Here is a 15,351-nt window from a genome sequence, read left to right as displayed (position 1 = left end):
ATTATTTGGGCACCACCCTATTTTTAGAGGAACAGGGAAACCTTAAGACATATAGAATAAGATAACAAGAAAGGTAAGATACAGTTAAGATAATCACGCCAGAATAAAGTAAACCGGCAAAAGACAAAAGAGAAAATAGTTAATATAGGACTCACTGTGTAAAGATATTTTATATAGATAAGGATGAATTGAAAATACACTTACCGCCGAGTGATGGAGAACAAACCGCTTGCCACAGGAAACAACTCGAAAATGAATTAGAATTCTGATCTTAGGCAAGCTAAAGATAAAAAAGGAGTGGCAGTAGTGGTTGAAGAGTGCCACGCGAAATTGATATTTAAATAACAAGGCTAGTGTGGTCATTTTTGTAATCTAAGCACTATCTCCTGACAGGAATTATACGTTCACCGAAAACCAACTCATCTGTTTTTCTGAGAAGGTAGACCGGGGATTTCACAATAGGCACTGACTGCTTTGTTACTAGGAAAGATTTCTATTAAGCAAAGGATAGATAAAAAAGATCAGGGAACATTTGGCGAAATATTTCAGTGTTAAAAAAAAGCGTAACGAATCGCTCGTTGCTGTTGGGTTATTTTTAAGGCTTTTAACAAAATATATGGACATAGGCGGCGTGAAATTAATTTTCTATAAAGGAATTTTAAACATGCTTCACACTTACACCTAAAGTGATCTATTGAGATCTGAAAAAATACCCTCACAGGCAATAAATATTGTAATGATTTAAAATGCCTCTTGTATAGAAATCATTGTTGCAATGAGATCTTGCCTCACTCAGAAGTTTTTTATACCTTTTAAATTTTAAATTTACATATAAAGAGGATTACTTTAGAAAATTAATCTGAGCATTAGGATTATTACTGTAGAAGGTGCATTTGTATCTAAAACTCGGAGACCTAATTGGACAATTTGAAATTTTAAGAGTTGGAACCAACTAAATTGCCCAAAATCACAATAAGTATTCTGTATTCTGACGTATTACACTAGGGATTAAAACATAGGAATAAGAATAAATGGGGATAACTAGCGCCAACATTAAACTATTAATAGCCCTCAGAAATACCCCTATCACATTTTAAGAAGAACTGCTAGCAATAGAGGTTTGTATTCCAAATTATCTAAAAAACTTCTAAATTGGGCCAAAATATTTGTTATCTCAGATAATTAAGCTGCAGTGAAGGCTCTGAAGTTTACAACTTATAAGTCGATAACTGCTTGAAACTGCAAACAGTTCCTTAAATAACTAGTGAAGCACAACAAAGTATTATAAGTGTCAGCACACAAAGGAAGTTTTATTCCTTCTATTGGAACAAAATTATTCTGGAGTACATCATTCCCATTCCCTAGAAATCAATTCAAAAAATGGCTCAGCTATTCCAATGTCATTATTTATTAAAACCCATAAAAATCAGGTTATTACGATGTTCTATCTTTCCAATACTGTACGGAGTTGTGGACTCTTACAGGCGCTACCTGCAAGAAAATTGAGGCTTTTGAAATGCTGCTTTATCATCAAAATCTAAAGATATCTTATACCGACCAGATTACTAATCAGAACAATTTATTAAGAATGCAAAAAGAAAAAGAGCTGTTAACCACAAAAAATATAGTTTTATAGTTAAAAGTCAAATACCTCGGTCACATCACGAGGAATAGCGAAAGATATGAATTGCTGCAATTCGTTTTTCAGGAAAATGTAAAACAAGTCCCAGGAAGGCGAAAGATTTCCTTTCTGAAAAATCTACGTACGTGGTTCAACATAAAAATCACAAATCTGTTGATCGTAGCATTTTTAGGCCAAAACTAGTAAACTGAACAGGGTCATTTCCATGCTAGCTCTGAATCCAAGCTGATAGTCTCCGCTGTTTTTTTTTTCGCACTTTTTATAGGTTCGGTGATGTGAGACTTTTAATACGACTTTTACTGCATGACTAGTAAGGCTTATCAAACGGAACTTGTTGCAGTGTTGGAGGTTTCGCTTGTTCGGTAGTGAGATGTATAAATGAATTTAGAGAAATCGAATTGATGATGATTTCTGACCACGTGGTACCCAGATATAAGCTTGTTCAAGTAGAGATTTAGCCACGAGAGGGATGGAGTAGAGAAAGAACTTGACCCAGACTGCAGGGCAATTACAATATAAAATAAATTAGACATATCTACGAACTTGTCTTCGCTTGATATTCTCAAATAAGTGTTTATCTTATTAACAATAATATTAAGTTTCCTAGATAATAGTTTATTTACTATGAAGTGTTATCAAAACAAAAACTCTGGGATATTATTTGAGACAGAAACCTAGGTTTGGGATTAAGACTGACGGGGATTAGGGAAAACTGGCATGTGGCAAAATAAGTGGTACACTAGGATAAAACCAAATGGGCAATACACTGGTTTAAACCACATAGATCACCGGATCCGGACGGGATTTATCCAATACTTAAAAAGTATGTATGTACTTCAAAAGGTACGTTACTCAGGTTTTCTCGCGATCTTTTATATTTCATTCTCTCCTCCCTAATCATAGCTCCTATGATTCCGGGGCAAGCAAGTCTTTCCACCTTGCTTAGTTTAAGGATGGTACTTTTTTGCTGCACCTTTTGCCACCATATCACTGATGCGTATGTAATTGTTGGTTTTATCACCATGTTATAAATCCAATAGAACATGTCTGGTTTAAAACCCCCTTACTTTCCCATTAGTGCGTCTGGCTACCATTTATGTAGTCACCGGTTTAATATTACCAACTGAACATACTTTACTTCATTTACCAAACTAAGATATGTAGCATTAAGGCATAGAGGACCCAATTCCTCTCAATCCCCTTTCTGTCAAATTTCATAATTTTGGACTTCTGGGGGCTTACGTAAGCCTGTTTAAAAAATTCGAACATCGAAGTAAAATATTTCTGTAGTTGGTGGTATATTTAATTAGAATTAAGTTTAAAAATTCAAATGGATTAAAAGTTTAGAACGTTTTCAGATTAGTCAGTCTATCTTCAATGAACTTTTGTAGTACTTGCCTAAATAAAGTCTATTCTGTAACTATTTAGAGTCAGAGCTTGTTATAATAAATCTCTGACTGGGCTATTCAATTTGACATGGACTATTCTCTGTTCACAAATTATTGAGAGCACGAAATATGCCTCAAACTCATAAAACGGTCGTAAATCATAGGCGTTCCTAAGGTGTTTTTTCATTAAATAATAATATAATGTTTTAATACTGTTATATATAATATTGATAATATTTTAATACTAATATATTTAGCAAAAAAACAATTAAAACTTTCACGACTAATGTTGGTTATTATATTAATAAAAATAAGAATTTAACCATTAACAATTTTGTAAATAAGAATACCTTATCTCTTTAGATATTTCAATACTAATCTTCGCGTTTAATCACTTTACTAGAAAACCTGGAATTCATATCCGAATGTACTATTCGTTGCAAGATAATTAAGATGGAATTCCCCAGATTTTTAATAATATAATTATATTCGAAACTTAACTTGAAAGGGTGAAGTTATTACGAACGAAAACAATTTTTTTGTTTAGTACGTTTTTGATCGCATGTAATTTACGGCTCGTCATATACGTACCTTTCGCTCGTGGTCGTTTTGTTGGATTGTTTGTGATGGCTTCATCATCAACATCATCAAGTTTTACACCGGTACTGTTGCGTACAGTCAGTAAGTTTGTCTATTCACCAAGAGAGAAGACTATTGTCCTGAATGTTCACGATGCTCTGGTTTCTCAGAATCCCACAAACACTGTTCGCAACATAGTCGAAAGTTGTGCCAACATGACTGGCGTAGGAGAGTCAACTTTATATAGGTTCCTATCAGAAAGAAAAAAACACGGTATAGCTAACCCAAACACAAACAAAAACTTAAAGAGAGGGAAAAAGCCTATTGAAATTGATGAATTTGCCAAAAATGGTATTCGAAGGAAAATTCATGGATTTTTTTTCAAAAAAGAAATACCAAACCTAAACAAAATTTTACAAGAAGTTAGAGACGACCCGGATTTGCCTCATATCGGACGAACTAAATTGTGGCAAGTTTTAAAAGAATTAAATTTCCGGTGGGAGAAATCAGACCAAAAATCACTTTTGATTGACCGGGAGGAGAAGATGATGTTGGAGAAGAAATTATCTAAGATTCATACGAAAATTCCGGGCCGAAGAAAGGCCCATCTTCTACCAGGATGAAACGTGGGAAAACTCAGGTCATACTCTAAAAAAAATTTGGTCAGATAAAAATATATTAAGCTCCAGGCAAGCCTTTATGGAAGGTTGGTCTACTGGTATCTCCCCACCTTCTGGTAAAGGCAGTAGATTAATAATTTCTCACATTGGCAGTGAAAAAGGATTTGTTAAGCATGGTTTGTTGGAATTTCATTCCAAAAGCACAAAAGACTATCACGAGGAGATGACAGCTGATGTTTTCGAAGAGTATTTTGAGCAAATGATTGAACACATACCACCAAATTCAATTATAGTATTAGATAATGCACCTTATCATTCACGACTAGTAGAAAGACTTCTAACGAATGCGTGGAAGAAACAGGATATTCTTGACTGGTTGCGGAATAAGTATCTACCTTACGAAGATGGAATGGTAAAAGCAGAACTTTTAAAAATTGCCCGGCAACACAAATCTAAATTCAAGAAATACGTAGTTGACAAAATGGCGGAAAGGCGAAACATCACAGTCTTTAGACTTCCACCCTACCACTGCGAAATAAATCCAATTGAACTCATTTGGGCACAAATGAAAAGTTATGTGGCTAGAAAAAATACGTCATATAAAATACAAGCTGTACGTGAATTGTTATACGAGTCTTTATAACATAATACAAAACAAAACTGGAAAGATGCAGTAAGACATGTAATAGAAGAACAAAAAATGTGGGATCTTAATAACATAATTGATGCGACCGTAGAGATTATTAACTTAATTATTAACCCTCAAGACGACTCGGATTCCGAAGTTGATCCTATTTATTTTGAATTTGAATAGTTTTCTAATCGTAATTATATAAGGTAAGTAATAGTAGTTATAATCGTAAGGTGTTAAAGGAGAAAGGCGCAAAATGTCGCCTGTCAAAATCTTAAATGTGTTTTAAATGTATCCATTTTTTTTTTCAAATCCTGAGAAAACTAAAAAGCATTTTTGAAAAGTTTAAAGGCAGAATGAAATATTTTTTAGAATAAATAAAAAGTTTCTTTTGCATGCAATATTTTCAATTAAAAATTATACTATATTTTCTCTTTTATTTTCACCCCTGTTACATAACATATTAGAATAAACACTGTAGAAGTTTCCAGGGACTTTCTGCCCTGAGTAATAATGTAATCTTTCATTCTGCGTTTAAATTTTTCAAAAATATTTATTAGTTTTCTCCGGATTCCAAAATAATGGATACATTTAAAACACATTGGAAATTTTGCCAGGCGACATTTGGCGCCTTTTTCCTTAATTAAATAAATGTATCTTTTACAAATGGCAGGAAACTTTTTATTTTTGAATAAAATAAATAAGTTTTATTAAAAAATACAATTTACATAAGTACAATTTAAAAAATCTATTTATTTAGTTCAAATACATGTTTCAATCATATACTCTACGACACTGGTCGTTCATTTCTAACCATTCAAAATACCCCCGTAATAGGATTATAAGGTATTGTATTCCTTCAGATATAAGGTGGGTTAGTCGAAAACGTCTTAAACCGTCAGTTTTAGGTTGGTTTTTACTATTATATCGTATTACCTATCCTCTCTGTATTTCAGTTTTCTAATTAGGGTTAAACTTGTAGTGAGCTATCAACAAATTGTGAACCATGTATAGGATGATTAGGTCATCCTAGTCATCCGCATATGCCAGGACATGATGCCGTTCATGTTCTGTGGTTAAGGATCTTAATTGTCGTAGATAAGTGTTCCTAAAAGTTCGTTCACCTTTGAGTAACATTTCTCAACAACAGGACAAAAAGTTGTCTAACCACTTACTAGTTCCTTCTTCCGTAGCTGTTGACTAGTAAAAGTAGATTGCTAATTCTGGCTATACTTTGGTAATTCGAGACTCATAAATTATCGAGTTCAGTTATCGCAGTACAGAAAGCAGTTAAACTGCATCAGTCTTGCTGTTTGGTATGCAATATTGCACCGTTCGAGGATAGATTCCCATATGCCTCAACTTGGTAATGGAAATGCAGTTTACCTTTACCAGGTATGTTTCGATATTCCGGTCTATCACAGTTAACATGTACTATTAACCAAAGTAAAACAATATATTTATTCAGCTTATTTTAATCTAGGAATATATAACATAATAAAATTTATAAACGTTTTAATCCAAACCAAAATCCGCCTTCAGACATGAGATTGAAGCTTTCTCTCGAAATTACCAGAGGAATTTTCGATTTTGCTACAGGAACGATTTCAAAATCTTTAAGCAAATAAAAGAACAGCACCTTGATTTCCAATAAAACAAATCTGGAAGCTATACAGTTTCTTGGGCCTATTCCAAATGGTATATATGTGTATGGATTGATATTAGATTTGTTTTCGTCATTAAACCTCTCAGGGTCGAATTTTTCTGGGTCTGGATAGTATTTAGAGTCTCTATGGATAGGATATACTGGCATCAAGATGGTCGTTCCTTTTTTTATAGTAACAGGTGTTTCTTCTGTTCGTTTAGGTTTAATGATGTAATCTTTGGTGCATTGTCTCTCGTTTATTATAGGTACAGGCCATTTTCTCAAAGATTCTAAAAGGAGAAAAAAATTGTTTATTGAGTATCTATGTATAATATAGTATAGTAGAGTATATATATATATATATATATATATATATATATATATATATATATATATATATATATATATATATATATATATATATTTATATATTATATATATATATATATATATATATATATATATATATATAAACTTGCCATTTATTTACAATTTGTAATGACATTACAATAAGTAATTTGTGTAATTATTTTACAAGTAACATGCCCATGACAATTGTTGACCCATGACAGTTTTCTATTTATTTGTAAATTTGGGATCTACACACAAAATATATAAAAATATGTTGTATAGCAGTATTGTCGCTTTAGACTTCGATTTTTTAGTGGCCTCATAAGGTTCGTTGCAAGATTGTTAGGACGGTCTGTTCTGTTAGGATGAAATTATGATTGGCAGGGATAACCAGACTCATGAACTGAAGAGAAGAATCGTCCTTGGGTGGGCACCATTTGGAAAACTGAGAGAAACTTTTAAAAGTGAGCTGACCACATGCCTAAAGAGAAAGGTATTTGATCAGTACGTCCTCCCAGTCTTGACGTACGGAGCAGAAACACTTACCTTAACAAAAGCAGCAGCTACCAAACTGAGAGTCACGCAGAGAAGAATGAAGCGGTCCATGTTAGGAATAACTCTGTGAGACAGAATAACCAACGAAGACATCAGGAGAAGAACCGGAGTGACTGGCATCATCGAGAAGATAGCCAGACTAAAATGGAGATGAGCAGGACACATAGCCAGAATGACAGATGGGCGATGGACAAAGAGGTTATTGGAATGGAGGCCAAGTAAAGACAAGAGAAGCGTCGGTCGACCACCTACAAGATGGACTGACGATTTAAGAATACTCAATAAAAACTGGATAAGAGCGGCGCAAGATAGACGGGGTTGAAAACACGAGGAAGAAGTCTATGTTCAGCAGTGGACTCTTGAGGCTGGATGATGAAGATACCGGTGGGCATGTATGTACACCAAGCTTTCGCAAATCTTTATTTGCATCATCAGGGTGCTACAATTAACAAAATTAATACAAATTACAGAATAAAAACTATTTTGTAAATTACACTAATTGTACTGTAATTATTTTGTAACATAATTGTATTTAAATATTTTTAAATATGTGTTTTTAAGTGTTTTTAAATATGTGTTTTGCGAAAAAACACTTCGGACAGTTTTCGCCATTATTTGTGGGAATCAGATAAGTTGTTCATTACATTTTATAAACACCATGACCTCAATTGGTGAAAGATACAAAATAATTTTTATTCTGTAATTTTTACTAATTTTGTTTACTTTAGCACCCTGATCACCCTGATGGTGTAAATAAAGATTTGCGAAAGTTTGGTATACTAAAAAGAATACTTCTTTGTCCTGTCTTCCGCTGCATACCCAAATAGTTGTGTTTATATATATATATATATATATATATATATATATATATATATATATATATATATATATATATATATATATATATATATATACATATATATAAACACAACTATATATATATATATATATATATATATATATATATGTTTATATAATATATATATATATATATATATATATATATATATATATATATATATATATATATATATATCTTTAAGGTATATGACCGTTTAATTTAATATAAAAAAATGTGCACTCGTAAGTGAATGGGATGTTTTCGGTCAATTTGGAGATAAAAAAGACAAGAGTATTTACTTCAACTACCTTATCTACCAACTACTTTATCTTTATTGAAGACGTTTCGCCTATTGTTCAATAAGCATCATCAGTTCATCTAAAAGAGTGGTATTAGCGATACATCTAATATGAAAAAACAATTAAGTAAATGATCTTACCTTTAAAAGATCTGTAGCATTACAATGTTGTTATTGCAAAGAAACATCAAAAAATTAATATAATAAATATAACAGCAAAAAATATAGAAACACAGAACGCTGGAAGATTCCCAATTTAACTAATTTGTTTTAAATTTCACTTTTGAAAACATTGATTGATTGATTGATCTATCAAAAAATATAATTGTCAATTTTGAATTGACAATTATATTTTTATAATTTATAAGCCGTGCCGTTGTTTATATAACAATTCAAAATTGACAATTATATTTTTTGATAGATCAATCAATCAATCAATGTTTTCAAAAGTGAAATTTAAAACAAATTAGTTAAATTGGGAATCTTCCAGCGTTCTGTGTTTCTATATTTTTTGCTGTTATATTTATTATATTAATTTTTTGATGTTTCTTTGCAATAACAACATTGTAATGCTACAGATCTTTTAAAGGTAAGATCATTTACTTAATTGTTTTTTCATATTAGATGTATCGCTAATAACACTCTTTTAGATGAACTGATGATGCTTATTGAACAATAGGCGAAACGTCTTCAATAAAGATAAAGTAGCACAACTCTTGTCTTTTTTATCTCCAAATTGACCGAAAACATCCCATTCACTTACGAGTGCACATTTTTATATATATATATATATATATATATATATATATATATATATATATATATATATATTCTTCTCGGTCAAAAGTTGAAGAATAAGAGAGACTCTATCGGCTACTTCCTCCTTTTATGGAAGACGTTTCGTGTATTAATTCATATCGATACACATTATCAGTTTATCTACAAATTACAACATCAAAAAGAAAGTTCCACATGGTTTACCTTATGCATATCCCCCTTTCCTGCATATCTTTTGTAAGGTAAACCATGTGCAATTTGGATGTTTGCTTATTTAACTAATTTATAGGTGTACTGATCATGTGTAGAAATTAATACAGTCTTAAATTTTTTATTCTTTATATTTTTCCGTTTTCCTCGCATATAACAGTTGCTCTTCTTGAAGCTGTCATCAATTATACTAAATTGTACTTAAAACGGTCCCTTAAACTTTTCAAAAATAACACTCTTCTTCGTACAGTTAATAACACTAAATTGACAACACCACCAGGTTTAGTTAACTAAGCTTATTTGAAATCGGATTTATCGTCACTGCACTACGATTTTAGGACTACAGGTAATTAAAGCAAGCCCTAACAGCGGTCACATACTCAAAAGATTTTCGCGATCTAATATTTTTTATCCCTAAAGCAGACATTAACCATAGTTTAGTAATGCTAATAAATTATATTAACCACTTAAAAATCTATAACACTTATTCTGCATACTTTTCATCCTCTTAGATTAGTATTAGCTTGCATAATCCACAGCTTCAATTACCACCATCAATTAGACCTATGGATCACCCAAATCATTTGATCTATTTACGTCGTCGCACACTAGCGCTAGCTAAGGTACTGGTATAGCCACACTCGTGCGATGTATTTTGCAAACTTACATATTTTATTTATGGTCCGTGAAGATAAACAAGAGGAAGTATGATTCAAACTCAAAAAGTACAAATCATATTTACCTGACACAAACATATCCATATACTTCATTTTCAATAAAGATTCGTAAGTCAATTCTCCCTTGCACTGAATCAAATTTTCCATAATTTCGTCTCTCAGTCTCTTCTGGTAATCAGGATTGGCAGCCAGTTCATAGCCAACAAAACACATTGATGAGGCCAGAGTCTCTAATCCAGCTAAATAGAAAATTAACGCCTGGGCTGTTATGTCTAGGTTGCTAAGACCTTTTAAAACGGATTTCTCTAAAATAAAGTATTTTTTACTAGCATAAAATATTTTTAATCTATTATTTCAAATTTAATATGGACAAAATGATTTGGTTACTAAATTAATAAATATATAAAGCTCTTCGGATACTCAATAAACTCAATAAACACAAAATAACGAAGCTCTTTTATAAAGTTAAGCAAAAGAAGATGTAAAAGCATGGTATAGGTATAGTGTTTACAATTTTAAATGTTAGTAATTAATTTATCAATATCATCATCAGCATTATCTTTGCCCTTATGCGTTTTTAAGACCTAGGTAGTTTTCATAATAAATTAGCCATCCAAATTTATCATTTTATTTGTAGTAACTTTATCTTAAAATGAACATTGCAAACTGGAAGAACAGATTGTTTACAAGATTGCTTAAGAGTCAAAGTTTGCTTTAAATACATTATTTGTTGCCAAATTACATTGTTGCTGTTATATTATATCCAGTGAATTTACTTGTAAACAGTGTTATATACATCATTTGTTGCGAATTCGTATGGTAGTATAAACTATTTTTAATATTGTGTCGCGTATTAAACATTTTAACCGTTAAAAACATTTACAATGATTTTACGTTTTTGTAAAAATTATTCACTTTATCGTTTAATTTTATTTTTATCATTGATTATATTTCATTGCTTTTAATAATATTTATTATTAAAAGCAATTAAAATTATTATTAAATTATTATGCTTATTATTATAATTAAATTATTATGCTTTTAATAATATAATTAACAGCCCTTGCTGTCCAATTTTGGACATAGGCCTCCTCTTCCTTCTTCCACGTCTCTCTATTGTAGGCAGTCTGTATTCACTTCGGGCCTGCGTGTTTCTTTTCTGTCATCTGACCATCGCATTTGTGGCCTTTCTCTTTTTCGTTTGTAACTATATGGTCTCCAGTGTATAATCATCTTATTCCATCTGTCGTCTTTCTGTCTTATGGTATGTCCAGCGAACTTCCACTTAAGTTTTGCTATTTGCGTTAATATATCGGTCACTTTTGTTTTGTTGCTGATCCAAGTATTTCTTTTCTTGTCTGATAGCCTGATGTTCAGCATTTGCCTTTTCATAGCTCTTTGGGTCTTTGCTATTTTTTCCATGTTTTCCTTTGTAAACGTCCAAGTTTGAGAACCGTTGGTGAGAACAGGGAGTATACATTGGTTGAAGACTCTAGTTTTTAAATATTGGGGGTATTTTCTATTTTTTAGTATATAGAAAAGTTTTCCGAAGGATACCCAAGCCAACCGTATCCTTCTCTTTATTTCTCCGGTCTGATTTTCTTTATTTAATTTGATTAGTTGTCCCAAATATACATATTCTTTTACTTGTTCTATAGTTGTTTGTGCAATTGTAATTATTAGTTCTTCTGGTTGGTTGGTCATAATTTTCGTTTTATTATAATTCATTTGTAGACCTATTTTTGTTGATTCGCTATTTAATTCATATTTATTCCATTATACTCCATCATATATATATATATATATATATATATATATATATATATATTATTTTAAGGGTATTAACTTATACCATAATTTCTTATGATACTCAACACACGAATCAAATTCTCAAAATCCTTGGTTATTAATGTGTTTTCACACCTTTGGTCATGGCAAAAGCTTACTTTTCATTTTTTCCTTCCGAAAAATTTGACTGTTTTGTATTATAGTCGCTTGTAGAATTAGCTTTTTAATACTTATTATCGATTGTAATAAAATATTTGTATCTTTGGTCACGTCGCATATTTCAATTTTGTTTTGTACATAATAAATCACAATCCTTAGAAACTATTACCTGTTATATTTTCGGCTTCTTTTACTACAGAAAACCCTTCCACATTACGTTCCTCATTAATGGAGACTCCTTTTCTAGCTTCCATTAATAACTGTATCATATCCGGACGAACAATTCCTTTCTCTTCTCTCATGTGCACCGTTTTGTCAATTATGTTGGTAAAGAAATTTCTTATGTCCTTATCAAAAAATGGTAATTTCAAAAGCTGTAAATATATAAAGAACACATATGAAATGTAAATGTTAAGTAAATATCATTGTTTAGATATGTTTGAACTAGCAAAAAAGCCCACATACTTGGGCGTACAGATAAATGAGGATGGTAGAGAGGAGGAAGAAATACGGACAAGGTAATGCTTGTTAATAAAGCATACCTCTCCCTGTCGCAGGTGTTTTAATCCAAAGACATCCATAGGGAAGTAAAGTTTAAAATATATAAAACATGGATCATGACAGAAAAGAAAATAAACCTAATTAATACTTTTGAGAAGAAAAAGATATTAGGAACGGTATTGGAAAAAATTTGCGACAATGGTATGTGGAGAATAAGATTCACCACGATATATTCCAATTTTACAAAGAACCCTCTATAGTAAATTATGAAAAATTACAAAGATTGCGCTGGGCAGGTCACCTTATAAGAATAAATAATACCAGAACATCTAGTAGAACGCTTAGTGGAACTATGGTGGGACGTCAGCCAGTAGGAAGACCAAGAAAGAGGTGAATAGACGAAATTAGAACCGATGCTAAAGAGATACTGAGGGTGGATAAAGGGAGCAGCCGAGAAAGGGATGCTTGGAGGCATAGAAGAGAGAAATAGGTTTGATTGCAGGTTTTATTTTTTCCCTCATCGTGCTCTTATGTTGACATAATGTTTGTTTTTTTTTTTCAAAGTTTTAATCTAAGTTGGAATCTCGATATCCAACTTTTATATTAGCGTTTTGGGGGTATTCTGGGTGGCCAGAGTTTACCTCTGGTTGCACCCAGCAATATCCAAAGTTTACATTTGCAGGAACCTTATAACAAAGAGCAAACAAATTAGCTACATATTCGGATGATGTTATGATACTTAGTCTTCATAAGACAGCATTAATGGAGACTTTCGAAGATCTTGAGAAGTTGATGCGTGATGTAAGATTGAGAATAAATCAGAATAAAACCAAATATATATTTACGTCAAGGGCAAGGCTATACAATAGAAACTTTTTTAAAACAATTCTCCACATTTTTAAAAAGGTGGTAGAGTTCACGTGCTTAGGATTTCTAATAACCAAAAGTAATGATGGATGTGCAGAAATAAAAAAACAGAACAAGAAAACAAAACAGAACATATTACGCAAATAAAAACTGATAACTTCTAAAATACTAGGTCAGAAATCGAAGATGCAATTGAAGGGCAACGGGAAAGAAAGATCATACTCCATTTTTGGTCGGAATTTAGATATTGGCGCCATATTTTAGCTTTTCTTGGAAAGAACCCAAGCATGGTTTCGTTTGAACAATAATGATCACGGTACAGAAGATAATAAAGGGGAAAGATATAAACCAATGGAGAAGAACGATCAGGTTCCTCGCGCTGACGGCTAATAATGATCAGATTCCGACGACCTTGTAACTAAACGTAGATTGTCGTTTGCATCTATAGCATCTTAGCGTTAGTTCTATAATATTATGTAATCGCTAAGCGAGCTGCTGCTGTTTTGTAGTTTTCATTAGTTTGTTTTTGAGAAAATTTATAATGTCAAATGATCTTAGTGATAGTGATATGGAAATCTAATGGAAATAATTACCCAGGTGAAGTCAAAAAGCGGAGAAAAACCGGCAAAATGAGTGGTGTAATGAAAAAATTTCGTGCCACCACTCACAAGGTCGGGAAAGACTGTAAGTGCATTCGTTACAACTGTTTTCAAGTCATCCCTTCGAATGAATGACGATTTATTTATCATTTTAATGAGTTAGGGGACTAAAAAATGTTCAAAAAAAATATTTAGTAAGTCTTGTCACGGTTATGCCTGTTGGTAGACGGAAAAGCCAAAACCCTGAAGCTGAATCAAGGTTTAATCAATCTTCTTATAGCTATAGAGTTCGGGTAAATGTGAGTGGCTCGTTACAAGATACTGTGGTTTGCTATAAAGCATTTTTGTCTATAGACGCCATCACTAATTGCCGTGTTCAAACCATAAAGAAAAATTTACTTGAATTTGGCGATGCTAAAGAAAATGGACATAAAAACAGACATAATAAGTTGACCGATAAAACAGAAACAAGGTAATGCTAATGAGCTTTATACAGTCCCTGAAAGGTAGGAAATCTCATTATTCTTTGCATGATACTAGTAAAATATATTTACCTGCAGAAATTAATACAGCCAAACTTCATTGAATGTTTAATGCATTACACAATAATAATAAAATATGCTATAAAGCATTATACACTACATTTCATGTTTGTTTTCATTTTTGTATTAAAAGTCTTATAGTAATAAAATGATAACTAAACATTTTGTATTTAATTTTTCTGAACCAAAATAAACGACGTAAAACTTTAAAATTCGATTTGTACAAAATGTGAGTCTGATCGTTCTTTCACGTGACCCTTCAATTGTAAAACTTGACGTACCTCTCCTGGTCTTGGAAAATGTGCACCAATCAAAAACTTCAGCCTCTTTAAAGCGCCGCTAAAATTTGTCATTTTCCTTCCCATGGAATAAAATTCATTATGAGGATCCTCGAAAGAATCGACCTTAATACCAAACAAAGTCGTAGCTATTACATCGTTTGCACATCGCTTAAAAGTTTCTTTTAATTCAAGTTCTACAATTTTCTGGTTCTTTTTCTGTAAATGACTCGAAAAATTTTGGGCACATTCGGTGATTGATGTAAACATAATTTTCATCTTACTGCCCGTAAAGGAAGGACTCAGAGTAGACCTCATATTACGCCATTGTAGACCTTAAAAATAATATGTAGAAAAAAATTGATTATTCAAAAATTCTTGTTCAAATTGTGGTAAAATACCA

At 31.9% G+C, this 15,351-nt stretch overlaps 1 protein-coding gene across 1 annotated transcript in view; it reads right to left on the bottom strand.

The window, feature by feature from the left end:
• Window positions 1-6,325: 6,325 nt before the first annotated feature.
• LOC140437839 (uncharacterized) overlaps window positions 6,326-15,351 on the bottom strand; it is a 47,509-nt gene continuing 38,483 nt past the window's right edge. Inside the window, exons 11-14 of the mRNA XM_072527649.1 lie at window positions 14,952-15,283; window positions 12,331-12,535; window positions 10,280-10,519; window positions 6,326-6,795 (exon numbers count right to left, since the gene is read on the bottom strand). Coding sequence (XP_072383750.1) covers window positions 6,365-6,795; window positions 10,280-10,519; window positions 12,331-12,535; window positions 14,952-15,283 — 1,208 coding nt within the window. The 3' untranslated portion in view covers window positions 6,326-6,364. The remainder of the gene's footprint in view (window positions 6,796-10,279; window positions 10,520-12,330; window positions 12,536-14,951; window positions 15,284-15,351) is intronic.

Source organism: Diabrotica undecimpunctata, chromosome 1 (assembly GCF_040954645.1).
Source record: "Diabrotica undecimpunctata isolate CICGRU chromosome 1, icDiaUnde3, whole genome shotgun sequence".
Taxonomy (NCBI): Eukaryota; Metazoa; Arthropoda; class Insecta; order Coleoptera; family Chrysomelidae; genus Diabrotica; species Diabrotica undecimpunctata.
Note: the sequence above shows the minus strand (reverse complement) of the source record. Positions and strands in the feature narration are given on the sequence as shown.